Source organism: Tenrec ecaudatus, chromosome 2 (assembly GCF_050624435.1).
Source record: "Tenrec ecaudatus isolate mTenEca1 chromosome 2, mTenEca1.hap1, whole genome shotgun sequence".
Taxonomy (NCBI): domain Eukaryota; kingdom Metazoa; phylum Chordata; class Mammalia; order Afrosoricida; family Tenrecidae; genus Tenrec; species Tenrec ecaudatus.
Window position 1 is genome coordinate 39,826,423 of NC_134531.1, and position 22,514 is coordinate 39,848,936.

The 22,514-nt window shown below is 42.8% G+C and overlaps 1 protein-coding gene, 1 non-coding gene and 1 pseudogene across 2 annotated transcripts; all 3 read right to left on the minus strand.

Moving 5' to 3' along the window:
- Window positions 1–13,985: 13,985 nt before the first annotated feature.
- Window positions 13,986–14,107, minus strand: LOC142441821 (U1 spliceosomal RNA; annotated as a pseudogene).
- A 5,117-nt stretch (window positions 14,108–19,224) lies between these two features.
- RPL37 (ribosomal protein L37) lies at window positions 19,225–21,626 on the minus strand. The gene is made up of 4 exons (XM_075540973.1): window positions 21,499–21,626; window positions 20,818–20,953; window positions 20,612–20,696; window positions 19,225–19,339 (listed from the first exon to the last, which is right to left on the minus strand). The coding sequence occupies exons 1-4, from the start codon at window positions 21,499–21,501 to the stop codon at window positions 19,270–19,272; spliced, it is 294 nt and encodes a 97-aa protein (XP_075397088.1). The 5' UTR covers window positions 21,502–21,626; the 3' UTR covers window positions 19,225–19,269.
- On the minus strand, window positions 19,423–19,502 carry LOC142441664 (small nucleolar RNA SNORD72). The gene has a single exon (XR_012783021.1). It is a non-coding gene; the product is annotated as a small nucleolar RNA SNORD72 (small nucleolar RNA).
- Window positions 21,627–22,514: the final 888 nt, after the last annotated feature.

Sequence of the window (22,514 nt, forward strand, 5' to 3'; positions counted from 1 at the left end):
CACAGAACCGAATGATCACATTGTCCAATGTCAATTTGTTTTCTGACATGACTTCCGATTCCTTTCTGATACTGTGGCTCACAGCACTGACCTCTAGCAAATCATGTTTGAATTCCTCTGCTGTGGTGTCTGTTAGCATTTGAATGTCTCCAAGATCCAGATCCTGAATCTCTTCACATTCACCCTTTTGCCACGTCCACAATTGCTTTCATGATTTCCATCATTGGCTTTGTAGTAAACGCTATGAAAAAGGCACAAGCAACATCTGAACAAAGTGCAGTATTCTCCAACAAGAACTTATTGTTTGACCTTGATCGCTCCACAGCTTTTTTTAAAATATCATCAATGGCATTTTCAATGGTGTATGCTCTAGATCAGGGGTTCTCAAACTATGGCCCACGGGTCACATGCGGCCCGCTGAGGACATTTATCCGGCCCGCTGGGTGTTTTTGCCCATTTTGTTTTTTTACTTCAAAATAAGATATGAGCAGTGTGCATAGGAATTTGTTCATAATTTTTTAAAAATATAGTCTGACCCTCCAACAGTCTGAGGGACAGTGAACTGGCCCCCTGTTTAAAAGGTTTGAGGACTGCTGCTTCTAGATGGTCTATCAGACAATCTTTTCCATGAAGTACTGTGTGTAATGGGCCTTAGAGGGTTCCATGGGCCACTGATCTAAACACATTGTATTTCGAGGCAAATGGGCCACTTGGACGTCTTTGGTGGTGAACTCCTGGTGTCCTGGTTGGTCAGAGCCATTGTTCAATCCAGAGGGGGTAATTATTTTTTTAAGGTACCTAAGTGGCAAGGTACTTCCTGATTTCAGGGAAAAAAGATTCATGGAACCAGTCCAGCAAAGGGGTTCTCTTTGTGAAAACCTTCCTGTTGTGAAGCTGAAAGACTAGCAGGTGGTGTTTATCTTTTCCTTTCAAATCTCAGGCTTTAGCAGCTTAATAGATGTGGGCAGTCCTGTTCATAAACCTCACTGCATTTACACAATACAATAGAGCCATCCTGTCCCTTCCTGCCTTACTCTTGGTGTTCACTTCCCTGTTGTACTAATAAATGTCCTTTGTGTCAGTTATTTTTTTTGGTAAGAGACCCATTTAATGTGGATTGTGATAAGACTTGTATGAGCCCCCAATAAAATGATTTAATAAAAAAAAATCCATTTAAGCAGACATCCTTACTCCTCCATGATTTTTTATTTCTTTTTTTTTTTTTAAAGATCATTGTATTGGGGACTCTTACAGCCCTTAAAAAACCTACACAGCAATTGTATCAAGCATATTTGTACATATGTTGCCATCATCATTTTCTATACAATTTACTTTCTATTGGAGCTCTGGGTATCAGCTCCTTTTTCCCCTCCCTACCACCCTTCCACTCTGGTGACCCCTTGATAAATCATACGTTATTATTGTTTTCATATCTTATACTGACTGCTGTCTCCCTGCACCTACCTTTCTATTGCTTGTCCCCCTTTTGGTGGGGATTATGGAGTTGCCCCCTCCTCCCCTTCGCCCTCTATCTTCCCCCTACCCTCCTGGTATTGCTACTCCCATTTATGTTCCTGAGGGCACTCTGATTGACTCATCCCTTCCTGTGACCCTTCTTTGAGGGGATGTCCTATTGTCTACAGATGGGATTTTGCTCTCTGCTTTGACCCTCCTTATTCTCAACAGTATGATTAAAAAAAAATTTTTTTTTTTTTTGCTTTTAAGTCTCCTGGTGCCTGTTACCTGGTTCCATTGACACCTCTTGATTGTACAGGCTGTTGTGCTTCTTACATGGGGCTTTGTTGCTTCTGAGCTAGATGGCCATTTGTTTACCTTCAAGCCTTTAAGACCCCAGATGCTATATCTTTTGATAGCCGGGCACCATCAGCTTTCTTCACCACATTTGTTTGTGTACCCATTTTGTTTTCAGTGATCATGTTGGGAGGGTGGTGAGCATCACAGAATGCCAGAGTTGTTCGAATACAGTGTTCTTGCCTTGAAGGAAGGTTGCTTCCTCCTCAGGCTTGCTTCCCATGCATCTTATATTGGTAGGCAAAGCAACAATAACAGAGACAAAGCAAAAAAGAAAGCAAAAAACTGCGTAACAAGTGAAAAAAAAATGAAAAACTAGCGAAAAAGGAAAAAGCATACATACATCCAGGTCTGTCTGCTGACCTTTATGACTGTCTACCCAATGGTCCTGGGGTTTCTGTAAAATGCCCCTCCTAGCCTGAAGTCTATTTTAGGGACTCCCAAGGGGTTTTGTGGCTTGGATTTGCTCCCGTTGCTGATCTGTTATGTTCCCTTGTTGGTTTGCCACATTGTGGGTGTGGTCAGACTGGACTCAAACCCCGCCGTGTGTCTCCAGCATTGTCCTCTGTCTCGGTATGCTCCAGCAAGCGGACATCGTAGCTCAAGCTGTTGTTTGCACTACCGTCCTCTCTGTGCCTTAGCAGCTCCAGACAGGGCCGTCATCCTCAGGGTTCCCCGTGCCAGCAGGGGGTCTAGTCCCTCACTCTCTCTTTTTCTTCCATGGTTCTTAATGATGTTTGAAACATGTCTGATACCTCGTGGCCAGCTGAAGCTGGAAGATAACTGGCCAGTGGGTTGCGTTTTTTTTTTTTTTAAGCAAAAGCTGTTTATATAATTATCAAACTATCCTTTGCTGAAATAGTCCATTTTAGATCTTTTACCTTCCTTTTGCTTTAAATGTGGGTTACCCATTAGGTTGCTAACAGCACAGTCAGCAGTTTGAACCAACCAGCCACTCCATGGGAGGAAGATGAGGCTCTTTAGTCCTGTAAAGATTTACAGTCTCAGAAACTCACAGGAACAATACTATCCTATCAGGGTTCCTAGGAATCAGAATAGACTCAATGGAAGTGAATTTGGTTTTGAGTTACAATGACTTCATTTTTCTTGAATCATATTAGAGCCTTGCAATGGTTAGGTTTTGTGCCAACACCAGAAGCCCTGGTGGTGTAGTGGTTATGCCTTGGGCTGCAATTTTCATGGTTGGCAGTTTAAAACCACCAGCTGCCTTGCAAGAATGACTGGGCTTTCTACACCCATAAACAGATACAGTCTTTGAAACCCAAGGGGTCGCTATGAGTCAGCATTAACTCAATGTCTGTGAGTTGTGGGGTTTGGTTTAACATCTGTAAGAAGATACGGGTAGAGTCAAACCTATCAATCAGGATGCAGACTCATGGTCTTCTTGAGGGTATGGCCTACTGATACTGGCCTCTCTCTCTCTCTCTCTTGCTCTTCTCCTTCCTGCTTGCTTGGATCCTGCATCTGGCTTGGATGCAGCAGTCTTGTAATCTGCTGACGCGTCAAGCTTGCCAACCCTGGGAACTGTCAATACCTGCCATATTCCTGCCGGCCTTGGATCCATAAGGCTTTTCACCCACCGGCCTGGGATCTCCCAGCTTCCTACCTCACCTTCCTGCTTCATGCACTGGGAGCTGCATGAGCCTGCAGGGGCCCTATCGACTTGAGTTGGACTGGGCTTGGCTGCTTCCTTAATATAAATGATTTTTCTTGAGATAGATAGATAAATAAACAAATATCTGTTTTTGTTTCTCTAGAAACTATTCCTAACACAGGTCTATTGGCATGCCCTTTTTATAGCAATCCTGCATCCACTTAAAAGCTACATTTTCAATATGTAATTTTAAAAGCTCTTTGGTCCAAAGTGCAAGGTATTTGTGCTTGCTGGCATAGTGACAATGAGCTTCATGGATTCTCTTTTCAGTTTTACAGTGTTCTGTACATGAGATTCACTTATCTTGAGCTGATGGTGGGCAAGCACAGTTGCAGATCTTTCTATGGTACTTGTGCTTCTTCGGCACACTTCCAGCCCCACTGCACATGGGGTCCGTGGCGTTATTCAAGTTGGACAGTGTGTTACTAAACACATTGGAAAATGCACGAGAACCACGAGAGTTCATTTTTTACCAGGATATACAATTTACCAAAGAGACAAACCTTTCCAGTGGAAATGAATTTAGAATTTAATAGAATTTAATCAGATGCTTGTGCTAGTCTCAAGAGCAAAGGGGGGCAGCTATAAAATTATAGCAGTAGTAGTACATAGTTAATTTGATACAGTTCTAATTTAATACTGCAACTTTACATTCATTTACATTTCTCTCGACTAAAATTGGAGCCATGTATAATGCTTGTGTGCATACATTTTCATAAAATTTAACTTTTTAATGATATACTTGAGTAAATTTTATGATAATATTATGTTAAAATAGACTAGTTTCTACATATGATTTATCTATTCATGACATATCTTTTTCTTAATATTCTCTGTGTTTCTAGGCTACTCTTTTCAAATATGAGGTTTTCAAATTCATTATTTTATTATCGTTTTAGTAGATATCATATACACGTGTTTGCAATTGCAATCTCCAAAAGAAATTTCCACTACATTTATTGAAAAAAATCCATAGGTAAGTAGATTCATGCAGATCAAATCCATACTCTTCCAGGGTCAACTGTATTAAACTTTCCCTGTTCAAATTACTCTGTGGTATCTGTCTACTCCTTGGACTGTCATTTATGCACTAATTATTTTTATCGATGCTGGTGTTTTCATACTACATGTTGTTTCTGGCTTAACTATCATGATGCTTTAGTCCTCTGATAATTGAAATTTCCTTATTCAGCAAATACTAAAGGCCTTGTTATACAGGCATCTACATAGAGTTTGTATTAGATTAAACCCATTAAAATTTGAGAAGGTCGAATGGGATATTGTCTTAAATAAAAAAAGAGTTTATTGGCATATATTTCACATATCATACAAAGAATCATGCACTCATAGTAAGATTTGTATAATCACCACAATCAATTTCAGAGCATTTTTCTCTTTTTTCAACATTTTCTTCGTGACCCTAGACCAGTGGTTCTCAACCTTCTAAATGCCACGACCCTTTAATACAGTTCCTCATGTTGTGGTGACCCCCCCCCCACCATAAAATTATTTTCTTTTTTTGTGATTTTTAAAAATTTCATAAAATTATTTTTGTTGCTACTTCATAACTGTAATTTTGCTACTGTTATGAATCGGGCGACCCCTATGAAAGGCTCATTCAACCCCCAACGGGGTCATGACCCACATGTTGAGAACCTCTGCCTTAGGCCATTATCAATCTATTTACTGTCTCTATAAATATACCTAGACTGGATATCATATATAGAAAGTCATATAAAACACCCACAGGAAGCAAACAAAAACATGCAATACCAATGACTCGATAAAACAGAAAAGCCTCTAGGAAAGAAAAAGAAAATATTAAAAACGGAAACAACTTTACATAAGTCAAGAGATCAAATGCCAAAGTATTACATTTCAATCTAACCACATTTAACATAATTGACTTTACAATGCTCTGACAGCGAGACTATTTGCACTCCGTGACTGGTCAGAGGGAATTCACTGAAGGCTTAATCCGTATGGACTCTCTGTAAAGGGATTTTGAGTTTTCACTCTTATCCGTCACATTCTACAAACCAGTGCTCACAATTTAAGCTCTAATACCATTCCTTCCTTCCTCTTGGGACTTTATCTTTTATAATCCTTTGATCACACAGGCTAGTGTGCTTTGTCCACGTTGACTTTGTGGAGTTTTATTAGATGGTTACTTGTTTGAAGACAAGCCTTTAAGACTCCACGTGCTTTCTGAGAGTCAATCTCTGATTTCTTCATCACGCTTTCCTATAGCGCTCCTATCTCCAGTAATCTCTTCAAGAGGGTGAGCATTTAGCATGGCCTTGCCATATGAACTGATTGTTCTTTGGTTGGGGCTGGAATTAAGTACAAGCCAAATTCCATTCACATATCTATGGTGAGGGGACCAGTCCTGCCGCGTGACATCGAAGACAGAGTCGAACAACGCCTGGCCCGGCTTCAAAGAAGCTGGATGGTGGGAGTTGGCTGCCCAAACCCGCTCTCGACATGTATTCGGACTTGTTTGATTGGCCTTGCCATAATTATTTGGAGTGCTTTTGTGGCAAGATTCTTAAAAAGTTTATCATCCAGTTTTTCCCTTTCCTTATCTTGGTTACCGCATAGCGGGCAGAATATGGCATCCCCCTCCAGGAAATAACCCAAAGAGAATAGAGTTCCTGGCCCTGATTTACCTTATATGAGGGCTTACAATGAAAATGGCCTAAGAATAGTTAACAAAGAAAGGTGTACAAGTTCCTTTTAGTAGTTTAAGTTTTATGGAACGGTTAGCAAGAAGAGGGCCTCCATGATGTTTGAAGTCCACTGAAGCAAAGCTACCTATTGTGAGGCAACTCATGCCTTGGTACAGAAAGACTTTTGGGAGTTTAATTTATGGGAACTTAGTGGAAAAGTAAGAACAAGAAATGAAAGCCCTTAGAGGAACAGACTAAGAAAGAACAGAAAAAACAGCCAAAGCCTCTCAAGTAATGTTTGATAATGAAATGTATTAATGCTTTATTGATTTCATAGTTAGAACAATGCACCCTAGTTGGATGAAGTGTGCTCAGTTATTGTTAGAAGGTTTATGTCTGTCACCCTTGTAGTTGAGAAAGTTTCAGTTTCAAGATGTACTAATTTTCAACCAAGAATCATGATGTGATTGATGTAACTTGTTACGGTCTTGTGGCCTGAGAATTTCCTACTGTATGATCTCAGACCATAGCTTTAAGCCAAGAAAAAGAATATATAAGTTGAAGCTTTGCATGAATAAAATTGGAACAGTCACCGCAACCTTTGAGTTGTGTGATTTCTGTCTCCCACTCGTCGACGCCTTACCCACCTAGCGGGGGACCCGAACCCGCTGCGGCTGGACCGCGGCACTATGGTTTATATATGTCTCTGATTCACTTTAGAGACATCATTGTTTTATGAGAGAGAACATTATAAATCATCTCCCTGTGGCCAAAAGGTTATTTTATTGAAGTTGATGTTTTAGGTTCCATTGAGTCAGTTCCAACCCATAGCAACCTTATGCACAAAAGGATGAAACACTGCCCTGTCCTGGGCCATCCTCACCATTGTTCCTGTGCCTGAGCCCATTGCTGCAGCCGCAGTGCCAGTCCGTCTCCTGGAGGGCCTTCCTCGTTTTACCACCCCTCCACTTTACCCAGCCTGGTGTCCCTCTGCAGGGACGGGGCTCTCCTGACATGTCCAAAGTATGTCCTTCCTGGGCTCTGTTCAATATTCACCTTTCACATGCATATGAGGCAATGGATAATGCCATGGTTTGGGTCAGGCCATGGGATAGTTGAAATCTATAAATTTGATGAATAAGAAATTTATCAAAATTTTTTCAATGATTAATGATTTTATTCTTTAATATATTCTCTTATAGAATTTGGAGGCATGGGGGAATAAAGGACAGTTTTGCTTTGATCAAAATTGTTAGAAAATCAATTTTTAAATGAATTAGTCCAATGTCACAATTACATAAGAGGTTAAGTCAAAAAGTATCACTACCAGGCTTCTAGTTCTTACGTTAATGGGTTGATTCCAAACAAAGCATGCTTAAACAAGCCTTTGAGATCAGCAGATGGCTGCCAAAAAGGTACCTCCAGAATGCACCTGTCTTAGTCTCCTTAGGGTGACTTCAAAATAAAGGATAATTGAAACATGGGGAAATGATTTGAAGTCAGGGCTAGTATAAACATTTTTTTGTTTTATATATATATTTTTTATTGGTTGAGATTTAATGCATACATCATTTTACATTTCAATCACATCAAGTAGAATTGTACATTTGTTACCACAATCAGTTTCCAGACCACCTTGTTCTACACGGACTCCTTGACACCATCTCTCTTTGATCTCCCTCCCCACCACCAGTGCCCCCATCTCCCCACCGACCCTTAATCTTCTTGGTGACCCATAGATCCATCAATCCTGGGTTTCATATACCGAAATAGAAAAGCATATAACGCCGCTTCAAGTGGATGTCTTCCCAAACCAGGGAGGCATTGTAACAAATGTATGGACTGCTGCCTACATCAAACAACAGTTTTCAGGGGAATTGTTTTTATTTTTGAAGGTTGGGAAGGCATCAACGATGAGTTGAGAAAGAGAAGACTGTCATCGTTGCTGAAGGAAGAAACTGGCAGAAGTCAGAAACTAGTGGAAGAAAATTACCATTGATGCAATAGCTCCCGAAATTGTGACATCACATGACTCAGCGTTTTCAACTTTAAGTAAATAAATCAACCTCGGCAAGCTTTTGAGTCAAGGGTGTCCAAAGTGTTGCGTAAAGATCAGCAAGTTCAAAGGGCTTATCTTTTTACCGGTTTTTTATAGATGACTAAAGCTAATGAAGATGACTTTATGAAATGAATCATAATCAAGGACACATCTTGGATTTACCAATAGAATCCAAAGAGCAAGGGCCAATGACAAGAGTGGCTCCAACATTGTGTTTTGCACCAATTCGAGTCAAGACAAAAAAAGCAGCTCAGAAGGGTATAGGGACTGTATTTTTTGAGGTGGAGGATTCCAAAGGTGTATCGTGATAGATTTGCTCCTAGGACATGGGACAAGTACTGGAACTTATTATAAAGAAGTTTTAAGAAAATTGAAAACAGCATTGGTGAGAAAGAGGCCAGGAAATGCTGCACTGAGCAATTTTTTTCTTTTCTTTTTTTTTCTGGAAAGACTTTATTTTGGGGGTGGGGAGAGGTGGGCACGGCACTCAGTCCTTCTTGGCAGCGGCCTTCCTCATGGCGGCCAGCACGTTGCTCAGCTCCTCTCTCTTCCTCTTGGCCCGGATATGTGTGCCTACCCGCTTCTTGATGAACTTCAGTGCCCGCTTGTCCTTGGAGACCTTGAGCAGCTCCATGGCCCTTCGCTCGTAGGGTGCGAAGCCTCACACCTCCCGGATCATGTCCCGCATGAACTTGGTGTGCTTGGTGAGGCGCCCGCGGCAGCGGCTGCTGTGCCTCGGCTTGCTCAAGTTCTTGGTCACCTTGCGGCCCTTGTCGAGGCTCACGGCCATAGGGTGGCGCCCAGCCCTGGCTGCAACTCTTCAATGGGTGCCGGTGTGGAAGGAGCAATTTTTTTCTCTCCACAATTATGCATCTGTTCATTCTTCAAGGGTAGCAAGGGCTTTCCTATGAGAATTTTATTGGAAAACTTCATCGCACCCAACCTTGATTTTGCCACTTCAGATTTAACAGGAATAGAGAGTCCTGTGGCAGACTGGGCTATCGGGAGAAACAAAATCTGTGACACTAGTGTAAGAAAGAGTTTGATATCAAGAAGTAATCTTTTTTGAAGAAGGCGTCCCAGACTTAAGTCCAACCTAAGTGCATGGGTCTGACATTAGCTGTAATTCTCTTCGGAGAAAGAGGTCACACAGGTCAGTGGGTGCAGTCATGTGAATCCAAGGGCATTGGAAATATGGCAGGGCACTGGCAGCTCTGAGGCTTGGGCCATCTACATGGGGCCAGCCCTGGAGGCAGGTGCAGAGACCTAGCAAGCTGAAAGGTGAAAGGGCAGAGAGAGGAGATGTCCCCAGTTACTCCCTTATAAAAAGGCCATACCTCCCATGAGACATCATCAGGCTGTGTCCTGATTGACAGGTTGGGCTCCACCCCTACACAGTGCAAGAGGACATAAAATTTAACTACCACATGTACCTGCTGATGCCTAAACTGCCAATGATGTTGTGTAAATTGACGATCACAGAATTCTTTCGGGGAAATATTAAGACTAAAATCTAACTTCTGCCATCAAGTCAATTCCCATTCATAGTGATCTAGTAAGCAGTTTCTGAAATGGTAAATCTTTATGGATACCTGGATTCTGTGTCTGGCTTTGGGGTTGGTGGTTCAAGTGTGGGCAGCTGACCCAGGGAGCTGTCAGCACCCTGCTATGTTCTTTTTTGGACTATGATCTCACAGCTTTCTGCTTTGCCTTACTGCTTCCTCCGCCAGCAGCTCTGTGAGTCTGCAATGCACCCCGGTTGGCATCTGACCCATTGACTTGTCTTGGACAGGGCAGGGCCACTTCCTTTGATGTACATTTCTTTCTTTATATAAAGTTAATTCATATATATATATATATATACACATATATGTATACACACACACCTGGTTTTGTTTTTCTAGAAAATAGCTTCATAATTTCATAGTTTTTAAAATCATTATGTTTTATTACTGACAAGTAGTCCATAGTATAGGTATACCTCAATCCAAAATCTGTATTTTTTTTTTTTGCATTGCCCATTACAAATAATGCTTCTGTGAACTTTCAGATAAAATGTTTCTGCGTGGACATAGGTTAAAATTTTTCTGGGATAAATAATGTATTTTAAGGAATCGTCAAACTGGTTTGAAAACTATTTGTAAAATTTTACATTACCAACATCAGTGTATGAGCGTTCTAGTAGCTCTGTATGCTTATAAAGAATTGGCATCGCCAATAATTTTAATTTAAAAAAATTTAGTATGTTTGCAATGGTATTGACTACACGACGGCCCGTGATGTTGAGCAGTTTTTCATGTATCTGTGGGCAACCCCTCACATATTTTAGTGAAGGATAGTTGTTCCTTTAGGTTTGGGTTTCTTTTAAAAATATCATTTTTGGGGGCTCATACAACTCAACACAAATCTTACATACATCCATTTATTGCCATCATTTTCTTTCTTTTTTTTACTTGAGCCCTTGATATCAGCTTCTCATTTTTCCCCTCCCTCCCTCATGAACCCTTGATAATTTTATAAATTATTTTTTCATGTCTTACACTGACCAAATTCTCTCTTTACCCACTTTTCTGTTGTCCATCCCTCTGGGAGGGGGTTATAGGTAGATCATTGTGATAGGTTCCCTCTTTCTTCCCCCATCTTCCTTGTCCCCTCCTGGAATGGCTACTCTCAGTATTGGTCCTGAGGGGCTTCTCTGTCCTGGATTCCCTGTGTTTCCAATTCTTATCTGTACCCATGTACATTCTCTAGTCTAGTCTATTTGTGAGACAGAATTGGGATCATGATAGTCAGGGCAGGAAACATTAAAGAAGTAAAGTTGTTTGTTTCATCAGTTCTATACTGCATTCTGACTGGCCTGTCTTTTCCCCGGGACCCTTCTGTAAGGGGATGTCCAATTGCCTACAGATGGGCTTTGGGTCTCCACTCTGCACTCTCCCTCACTCACAATATGATTTTTCGTTCTGTGTCTTTGATGCCTGATACTTGATCCTATCGACACCTCATGATCACATGGTGTGCTTCTTCCATGTGAGCTTTGCTGCTTCTCAGCTAGATGACTGCTTGTTTATCTTCAAGCCTTTAAGACCCCAGACGCTATATCTTTTGATAGCTGGGCACCATCAGCCTTCTTCACCACATTTGCTTATGCACCCACTTTGTCTTCAGTGATCGTGTTGGGAAGGTAAGCATCATGGAATGCCAAGTTAATAGAGCAAAGTGTTCTTGCATTGAGGGAGTACTGGAGACCCAATGTCCATCTGCTATCTTATTACTAAACCTATAAATATATGAATATAATTTCCCCATTGTCATATATATATATATTTATATATGTACATGCCTGTATTTAGACCTGTATAAATACCCTTTGCCTCCTAACTCTTTTCTCTATTTCCTTTTACTTTCCTCTTGTCCCACTATCATGTTGAGCCTTCATTTGGGTTTCAGTAATTCCTCTCAGTTACATTGCCCTTGATCAAGCCCTACCAGGCTTCCTACACACAATTTGATAGTTTGTTAAGTAAAAGTTTTTGATTTTGTATCGATACTTTTTTACTTACTCTCATGTGGGAATGTTGTCTTGGATCTCTGTACTTTAATTAGCTCTGTGGGTTCATACCCAGGCCATAAATGAAGAAAAGATTCTATATAATAAAGGCAAATTTGCTGAAGTAATCTTACATTTTATAGAATCTTTATTAAGGGGAAGCATTCCATCAACTTGTTTTCAGCAGCTTTACTGAAAGAAAATACTTCCCTCTAATATCTGTGCCTTAGCTTTCTCTCCTCCAAAATGAAGGAGTCTCTTAATGCACTGTGCCGTCTGTGCTGTGTCCGTAGGGCTGTTCCCGAGCTGTGCAATTCTTCTCACCCTTCATTGGACCATGCAGGCACATCTCTGAGGACTCCTGCTTCCTGTCTTTCTCTCCCTTATGGAACTGCTTCGCCTCTAAGGGCTGCTCTTCTGTGACCCGTGATCACCAAGTGTCTGCTCTGCATGTACTTTTTATAATCCAGGGTAGTTGATCTTTGTATTACACACACCTTCCGGTTCACTTACAAGGCTTCTGTTCCTGAAATCATGCCATTTGCCACCTGCCTGCTTCCTCCTCAGCCACTTATCACCTGTCTGAACCTGAAGGAATTGGAACCTTTTTCCTGTGTTGTTTTACCAGCTGTTTTCCTTAAAGGGCTTTGTTCTTAAAACCTCAAACAAACTCACTGCCATCAAATTGCTGCCTACTCATAGCAGCCCTACAGGGTAGGGGAGAAGGGTCTGTTGAGTTTCTAAGACTGTAACTCTTTCCAGGAGTAAAAAGCCCTGTCTTTCTCCCACGGAGCAGCTGGTGGTTTCTAACTGCTGACCTTGCAGATCACAGCCCAAAGTGTAACCACTACGCCACCAGAGACTTATTAATTTTATCCAGATATTACAACTGATTATGAACTAATAACCAGAAGCTGGATTATATGGAGACTACGGCATTAGGATTGGAGGAAGGTTTATCAACAACCTGTGATATGCAGATGATACAATCTTGCTGGCTGAAAGTGAGGACTTACTTGAAGTACTTGCCATGATGATCAATGATTATAGCCTTCAATATGGATGTAAAGACCAAAAACCTCACAAATAGACCAATAAGTAGCAGCATGAAACATGGAGAAAAGGTTGAAGTTGTCAAGGATTTTGTCTTGCTTGGATCCATAATTAATCCTCATGGAAGCAGCAGTTAAGACATCAAATTATGTGTTGCATTACTGAATCTGCTGTAGAAAACCTCTTTATAGAGTATTGCAAAGCAAGGTTATTTTGAGGACTAAGGTATGCCTGGCTCAAACCATGGTATTTTATTTTTCAGGGAAAGATCCATTTTATTGGGGTTCCTAACAACTCTGATTACAATCCATACATCAATTGTATCAGGCATGTTTGTAAATATGTTGCCTTCATTCTTGTCTAGAAATTCACTTTCTAATGAGCCCATGGTATCAGCTTTTTCCCACCCCACTCACTCTTATGACCCCTTGATTATAAATTATTCTCATATCTCATACCAACTGCTGTCTCCCTTCCCTCTTGTTTTCTGTTGTCCTTCCCCTGGAGAGGAGTGTATGGTTATGTCCATCATTGTGATCAGTTCCAGGGGGTCCTCAGACTTTTTCAAAAGGGGGCCAGTTCACTGTCCCTCAGACCCGTTGGAGGATCAGACTATAGTTTAAAAAAAATGAACAAAGTCCTATGCACACTGGACATATCTTATTCTGAAGTTAAAAAGGGGGCAAAAATCCCCGGCAGGCTGTGAGGGTGCCTGGTTAAACCATGGTATTTCCGGTGGCCTCATATGCATGTGAAAGTTGGCCACTGAATAAGGAAGACTGAAGAACTGATGCATTTAAATCGTGGTGCTGGAGAAGAATATCCACAGTACCACGGACGGCCAAAAGGACAAACAAATGTCTTCAAAGAAGGCAAGACTTCATCTCATGTGTTTTGGACATGTCAGGAAACCAGTACGTGGAAAGGAACACCATGCTAGGTCAAGTAGAGGGGCAAGGAAAAAGAGGAAGGCCCTCAACAAGGTGGATTGACACAGTGGCCGCAACAATAGGTTCAAGTGCAGAAACCATTCTGAGGATGGCACAGACCAGGCTGTATTTCATTCTGTCACGCATAGGGCTCCGATGGGTTTAATTGGGTGACACCTAACATTTTAACACTCAGAGATTCCACTAATTTTCTTTTCTTTTTTTTAGGGAAGAGTGTGAATGCAGTCCCCCACATCTGAGGAAATCGCAGGGGTCAGCACATCCGGAGCGCAATGGGTAAGCCTCGCCCCGGGGAAAACCACCCTCGCGATCACGGTATCTCCCCTGCCAGGTAAGTAATTCCACTAATTTTCACTTTTTTTTTTTTTTTACCTTGTCTACATGTTTGTGTTTATTCCTGCAGCAGGGACTAACAAAATCAACGGTCTCTCACACATGCATGCAAAAGAAAGCATTTATCATAACACCTAGTTACATCTTTTAGATCACTTAGCTAAATCAAAAACTTAGGAATGCAAGGGAAAATTTAGTTGAGATTTTCTTCTTTAAATTCAATTCAATGTAATTGCAAAAAAGGTATTCCTAAATTTTGACTCTTAGAGCAGTGGGTTTAATTCCTGGGCAATGAACTTCAGGGCAGCATCTCCGTCTACAGACATTGCATGTTGCTGGACAGGCACGTCCACATTGACAGCCTAGGAAAAAGGCCTGGTGATGTATAAATCAAATCACATCTCATTTTAAAGGTGATTTAACCATGGGGTGGTGTGGAGGGGATGTTCTAAAATTGATGTGGTAATGATTGTACAATTCTCCTTGATATGATTGAATGATTTAACTATTGAATTATATATGCAAATTAGGTGTTTTCTAATAAAACTGTTAGAAAAATCCGCCAATGAGAAGTCTATGGATCAGTTTGATCGATGGCCCACGGCTAACACGGGTTGGAAGCCAAGTCCACAACTACGAAACAACCTACCTCTAAACACAGTAAAGGGAACTTCAGGGGAACCACTCCAAGAACAGGGTTGTTGCCATCGAGATGTGCTTGCACTGCTTTGTCTGGGCCAGGAATGATGGACCATTTCCTGGGGACCCAGGTGGGTTACTCAGGAGAGACCCAGCATGGCAGTTATTTTGGAGTTCTCTAAGAGACCCCAGAAAAGAACCTTCAGATCAGGTTGGATAGGAGCTAGGAAGGAATCATAAAAGCCTACTTTGAATTTAAATATACCAACTGTATTTAAAGCAATTAGAGATGGATCCCAAGACAGGAACCCTAAGAACAAGAGTGAAACACTGCCTGCTTGTGCCACACTCCCCATCTTTCCTGTGGCAGCCAGTGTCACTCCATTTTTGACTCTTTGTTATGGATTGGATGATCTCCCTAAAATGTGTTGACTTGGTTGAGGCATAATTCTCAGTGGTTTGGCAGTTATAGACTGATGCAACGTGACAGTTGGATGTTGATTCCCCAAGATGGAGAGTGCCATCAGACGAGGTAAACCAGGAAGAGGATAGGCAACAGGGGGACTGCAGCACCTTAATCTCCTCACAGGCCTGAACCAACAGCTTTTATTCTACAAGAAATAAAGAGGAATAGAGAGGGGGTGGGGGGCTACACCACCAAAAACCAGGAGCATAACTCATCCTTTGGGCATAGGGTCCCTGTGCTGAGAATTCCTCTAGTCCTTGGTTACATGGATGTCAAACCATGTGAAGATCTCAAGTCTGGCTCTCTCTCCCTCCATGTTCACCAGAGGCCTTTTCCCTAGAGCTGGCACTGTATTCAAACTCCTAACATGTGGGACAAAGGGAGCCCGGGGGTGGGTAGGCTACTCATCAGACTGCTAAACATAAGGCTAGCAGTTTGAACCAGCGGCTTCAAAGGAGAAAAGATGAGGCTTTCTACTCGGGTGCAGATTCCCAGACCTGGAAATCCACAGCAGGAATTCTACAGGGCCCCTGAACCAGAATTGGCTTGATGGCAAGTGAGCTTAGAAACGGTGAGACACTGGCTGCAATAGACTCCAACACGGGAATGACTGTGAGGGTGGCACAGGGCAGGTCAGAACTGACTCCGCTAGCGAGGACAGTGGGAGCATATACTTTGTTCTGTAAAGCCATCTACTTGTACTTAGTGTCTAGATAACAAAGAGCTGGATGGAAGTACTAATGCTGGCAGTCTCTAAAACTGAGTCTAAATGGTCTTTGTTGTGTTGTCTAGTGGGTTTTGTTTTGTATATTCCCAAAATGGTTTTAAGCATTACTGAATCACAGGCTCAAATCAACTAAATCCTCATGAGCAGCTACCACGTAGCTTCAATAACACATCCCGTTTATCAACAAGACAGTGACCCTTCAATCTTGTATTCCTTCAAAGTATGCATCTCCAGTTCCAACTTTCTACCTGACTGAACTGCTACCCAATTTATAAACACAACTGACGCCTCTTGATGGATCACATGTATCTGAACAAAGGCCTCCTTGCTTCTTTAAGGGAGTCAGTCATTTCCTTGCTGTCGTTAAAACCTAGCCGTTCGAGACTCTTGTGTCTCATCTGAACTATTATCGAGATGTGCTAGATGTACACGCGCGATCTCCCTCTCCTACCACTACCACCCACCCGTCAGTCTGCAGATCGCTGATCCTGGAAGCAAAATGCCCCTCCATACTCCCAAGTCAACTCGGTGACCTTGTAGGACAGGGTAGAACTGTGGGTTCTGAGACTCACTTAACTGGAGTTTCAGCTTTCTCCTGCACAGCGGCTGACCTTGCAGTTTGTAGCCCAATACTAAATTACACAAAAAGCCACTCATGGTGCGCAGGTTTCAAGGTTCCGAACTAAGACTATTAAGACCGATGAAATCTACTTCTGAAAATTGGCTAGTTAAAACCCTAGACTACAATATTATTTCATCTAATGGCTGAATGAAATGCCCAGCTCATCTGTATAGTGGTTAGGTAGCTCTCACAACCTGCAGAAGGCAGTTCATATTTCATGTTTTACTCTTAAGATTCTTCAAATCTGGTGTTTCTGATGCCTACTAGCTACAGCACTATGCACTCCAGCACATGATCAAGACAGTGATGCAGGACCAGGTGGCATGTTACATATACTTGGGGATTCGGAGTTTAACAAAATCCTGATAACCACTCTGGGAAGCAAAACCCAAACTTTACTGTGGTCAATTCTGACTCATAGCAACCCTTTAAGACATAGTATGCTTCAAGGCTGTAAAGTCTTACGGGTGCAGAAAGTCCATTCTCCTCGGAGTGCCTAGTGGGTTTCCACTGCTCTGGTGGCATAGTGGTTACGTGTTAGGCTAACTTCAAGGCCAGCAGTTTAAAATCACCAGCCACTCCGCAGAATACAAGGCTTGTAGTCTCTGAAACCCATACAGGCAAATGTCCCCCAATAACCATGAATCAACATGAGTTTGTGGTCAGCAGCCCACATAGATTCAAGTTTAATGTTCCTTGTTGACGGTCCCTCCCCGTTAACTATATTCCACAAGTTATTTTCCAAAGTAGATAATCTGAGTATCCTTGAACTGTCAGTCTATCAGCAATTAGCACCAACTAGGGACTATCGTAGTGGTTGAGCTAATTGCAAGGTCAGCAGTCTGAAACCCCCTGGGAGAAGAGGCTTTCACTTCCTGGGTCAGAATTGACTTGGTGACACTGAGGGGTTCAAATGGTCTTCCCTGCTTGAATGTCCCGGCTGGTGCTTGCACCAGTTACCATGCAGTCCAATGCTCCCTGGACAGCACTGGCGCTCCTTTCCTCCTGTTGCCAACTTGAAATTAAGCTCACTGCCAGGGAGTTAACTTGACTTAGTGACCCTAAGCTTAACTGTTTAATGATGAGATTATTCTCTTAAAAGGTACTCAGTTTATAACCATGTATTAGTCGTAACATGAAAAACATGGAATTACAGCTCAGCCCCGTTGTGCCAATTTGGGTCACTCAAGAATTAAAAACACCAGATTAGAAGGATCTTAAAGAGTACAGCAGATGAAACATTGCCTTTCTTTTTTCATTAATTGCCTTTTGCAGGTTAAAAACTCACGGCAACTCCATTAGGTCTTTAACTCAGATCCTATAAGGCAGCAGCTCTCAACCTGTGGGTCACGACCCCTTGGGGGGGGGACACGTCAAATGGCCCTTCCACAGGGGTCACCCGATTCATAATAGCAAAATTAGTTATGAAGTAGTAACAAAAATAATTTTATGGTTGGGGGGGGGGTCAAACATGAACTGTATAAAAGGGTCCCAGCATTAGGGAAGGCTGAGAACCACTGCTGCAAGGTCTAAGAACTTCTAACTTCCCCTTCAGGGTTTTCAGTTATTAAGCTTCAGAGTAGAAAGCACCATCCTTTCCATATAATTAGCCTGAGTAACCACTGTGACAAATTCAAACTTGAGCCTAAATTTAACTTCAGGTATTGCCACTGTAAAAGCACCCTAATCTTTGCTCGTCTGGGCCTCTTAAGCCCACAGACCACTGTCAGCCCTGCAATTTCCAAGTAAACACATCAAGATCACACTCCCAAAGCAAACTGAATTTGAACCGAGGCAACTGGGATCCTGAATCACTGCCCCTAATCATGCATTTCTCAAAAGTAGAAACATCTCCTGAGGAAGTCCAAACAAAACACATACGATTACAGAGGGGTTCTATACAAAAGGCTAAGGCTTGTGATGTTGATGGAAACGATAAGCAAAAGTACCTTGGGTTAGTCTTCTCAACTCACATAGGTGGTGGCTGTGTTGGGCTGCTTACTGGAAGGATTTCAATACCAACCTTCTTGGGGCTTTTCTACTTCTATTAAGTGCCTCAAACTCACAGGGGGCAGTTCTGTATCTTACAGGGCCATTGAGTTAGCATCGACTCAATAGCAAGCGAGTTACATCATCTCTGGGAGTCTAGCAGGTAAGCCTTTGGCTGGCTAACCAAAGTGGAGCAGGCCCCAGTACACTTCAATCTGCTTCTGGATATTTCGAGCCTTGAAGCAGCTCTTCTGTTGATTATTTTGTTGGTCTTGTAGGATAAACAGGGCTGGCAATTCAAGCCTGCCCCTATAGTTCAGTTCCAGAGGCCCAATGAATTTAAACCACAAAAAACCCCACTATTCCTTCTTGACCCATCAACACAACACTCCAATTAAGCTGGTCTTGTTTCAATAAAAACAGAGGAAAACAAACCACCAGAACTAAGACAAGCAGGACAGAAAATATCAGAGCTCTTGATTTAGAATATAAACAAGACCACGTTTCGCTTGGTCTAATTCAACACACATGATTTTTGTTCAAGTCCTACCTTTCCCCTCTTCCTGTGCTGCCGTCTAGGAAGTCTTCCCTTAAGGACGTTTACAACCCAGCACATTTAAAGCGGTCTCATTCACCAAACCAATTCGAACCCATGCATATCATAACTTACACCAGATACATTTTTAATATGAGAACATTTATTGCACAACTAAATGTTGAAATCCTTAAGATGAACTTGACGCTGCAACCGCTGCCCTCTTGGGTTTAGGAGTTGTTCCTTCACGGAATCCATGTCTGCACCAGGGTAAAAAAACAAACAAACAACTTCATCAAAGCTAACATACTTATTAAAAATTGTTATTAAATAGAATCCAATAAGCTCATCTCAGTTTAATGATGAAATCATTATTGTACTCATATGTTCAGACATTTATTTTTACAACATCACCGATAAGCTTAATTTTATTTCCTGTTCAACAATACCCATATTTCAGTAATATAGCCAACAGCAATTCTAATGAAGCCCAATACTTATGTGTGCCTGCCCAGATCACTGGGTATTCCTCTGCTTGTCAAGAGATTTCAAAATAGTAATGCAAAAGCCTGATTTGAGTTACAGAATTTTTTGAATCTCTAACATTGGTGATGCCTTACTAAGCCAAGAGGGAGAAACGCCTAATGGCAGGCATTAATTGGCTTTTTTAAATTAAGAGCTCTACACTTTTGCCATTCAACTTACATCTCCTTTTACAGATGAATAAATGAAGGCAGAGTAAGTCTGGCTTCAGTTCATCCTTTAAATCCCTACATTATTCAAGCAATCAACCCAAAATCAAATTTTCACGATTACACAATGACTTCAAGAACACAAAGAAAGGTCACCGCTTTAGCACACGATCAACAATATATCCAGTGCCCACAAAGCTACCTACACACTGCCTTGTCACCTGGCCAGAGTAAGAAACTGCCATCGGTGACCAGACGTCCCGATTTTTGGAAAGAACTCACAAGGTAGGGTGTAGGGTATACGGTTTTCAGCTGCCAGTGGCTATTTCGCCAGGATGTTTTGTGTCCCGCTTTACCAATGTTAAAATCTGGTCCCCTTAATCTAGTGGGCAGGTCAGAAATTTTGCTCAACGTCCCATCACACGCAAGGCGCTCCCTAATAAGTTATCTGGCCAAAAAACTCTAAGATAGAGGTGGTTGAGAATCTTTAAAATACAGCATAGAATTTGCATCACCTTCAATCTCAGCGTCGACAGACGCATCAACTAGTTAGCAACATGCCTCAAACTTACAAAAGTAAATATCTAACTAACCGTTTTATTCCCGTTTCACAATAAAACAAAATTTAACCAAGTAATCCCTACTCTCAATCTCACGTGGATATGGATACTTATTTGGCAGGAATCAAGAGGCGCAGCGGTTACTAATAAAGGTCATTTTGGAGAGAACAGGTTCAAGTAAATTACTACTTCCCAAATCCCACCCTCAGGAAGCCACCAGTCACGGCCTCCTTTCTACCCAAGGAAAGGAGAGCCCGTAACTGATGTCACAGAACTGTACCTGAATCTGCGGTAGACAATTTTTAGGTGTCTCATTCGACCAGTACCGGTGGTATTTCGTCTTTTAGCCTTGGCACTCCAGTTATCTGAAACCCAAACGGGAGTTAGCGTCCTCAACATGCCGCCAAGCACAAGCTTTGCCGGCACTAAACCGAGTCGGAAGGCAAGCCGCTTTGAGGGACACCGCGCAGAGCGCCTTCAACTCACACTTTCTCTTGCGCTTGGCTGGGTAGCCACACTTGCCACAGGTCGACTTCTGGAGATGGTAGGCCTTGGAGCCACAGCGGCGGCACAAGGTGTGCGTCTTATTGCGACGCTTTCCGAAGGATGACGTTCCCTTCGTCTACAAATTAGGGAGGCAAATTAAAACCTGCCAAGTCTTTACACACCAACCGACGTGTTCAAAATAAGCAACTGCTAAGTTTTAGGGACAAGAATCGTTTTCCGAAATGCCTGGCTATGAAAAGCAAGAGTAGCTCTTTTGAATCAGATTGTCTTGTTAAAGGTAAAGGGGCTAGGGTGGGCTCATAAGGCGAAGAGGAATTTACTTTAGTACTGATTCCGAAGCTCAAGGATTCCTGCCAGGCACCCCCCACAACGAAGTGCTTTACTCGCACAACCGAACATCTCAAACCACGCTTTTTTCCTGCGGATTACCCAGCGGGCGAACGCGGGCATGGGCAGCCCCGGCTCCAGGTTGGCGGGCTCGGGAACCCAAGCGCCAGCTAGGGAGCAAATCTATTGACTTTCGGGGATCCCTGCAGAACTCCCTCTTTCCCCACCCGTTTCTCTTATCCGGGACCCTGCCAGAACCTTACACATAGCCAGCTGGGGGCCCCAGGGGGTGAGGATGCAAGACGATTCAATGGGCCCAGACAAACAACTCACCATCTCGCTTCTGCGGCCGAGACCAAAGAGACCGGAAGAGAAGGCACTTCCGCTCTTTTACTCTAAGAAGCTTCCGCCCAGGGGACTACTTCCGGCGAGGTGCGGTGCACCGCTATAAAGAGTCCGTCGTCGCAACGTAGGTGGGTGAAGAGGCGGATGCAGAGCCAGGAGCGCCCAATCTAGTTTCCGCGCTGGGTGGGCGGGGCTCCGGGCTTGCTGTTGGTTGGATGGCTTTCCCACCACACCCGCCTTAGCCTAGAGCCGCCTTTAGGCGTGTGGATCACTTTCTGCTCCCTTTCTGTTTACATACTCTTATTTTTTGGTGTCCGACCCGTTGCGTCCGTCTTGTATATAGCGATCCTGGTTGGGAAGGGGAATCCAACCCAGGAGAAATCCGCTTCTCCAGTCCTCCCTCATTCCTGGCTCAGATGCTGAAGTGGCAGACCGGATGACCTCCCTGGAGCTGGAACTTAAAGAGTGTATAAGCAGTTAACCAGTTACTACAGAGTGCATGCCGACGCTTGGCGACCTTTCGTGAATGGCAAACAGATCTTGGCAGCTTTTCATGGTAGCTCTGGTGGGGCTGAGCTTAGGTCTTCGGGCTCTTAAACAAAGGATACGTGCTCAAGGAGACAGCGTGCTTCTGTAAAGATTCTCAGCCTTGGAAACCTATGGGGCAGTTCCGCCTTGTCTGATAGAGGGGCTCTGAATCAGAAAGGACTCCGTGACTGTCGGTTTCGTGGAGGGTGGGCCTGGGTGCAAAGTGGCAGTTAACTGGTATCTGCGTCCATAAAGCTTACAACCAAGAAAACCCCGTGGAGTTCCATCTTGCTAGAAGGGCTCCCAAATGACTTGCCTTGCTAGCACCCAGGAGTGTGGTGGTGTGGCTGGTAAGCATTAGACTGCTAAGCGCAAAAGTAAGCTTTTCAAACCCTCCTTGGGAGAAAGATGAGGTTATCTGCTCCCATAAAGATATTTTGCATCAGAAATCCTCCAGAGGGTGACTGACTCCTTAG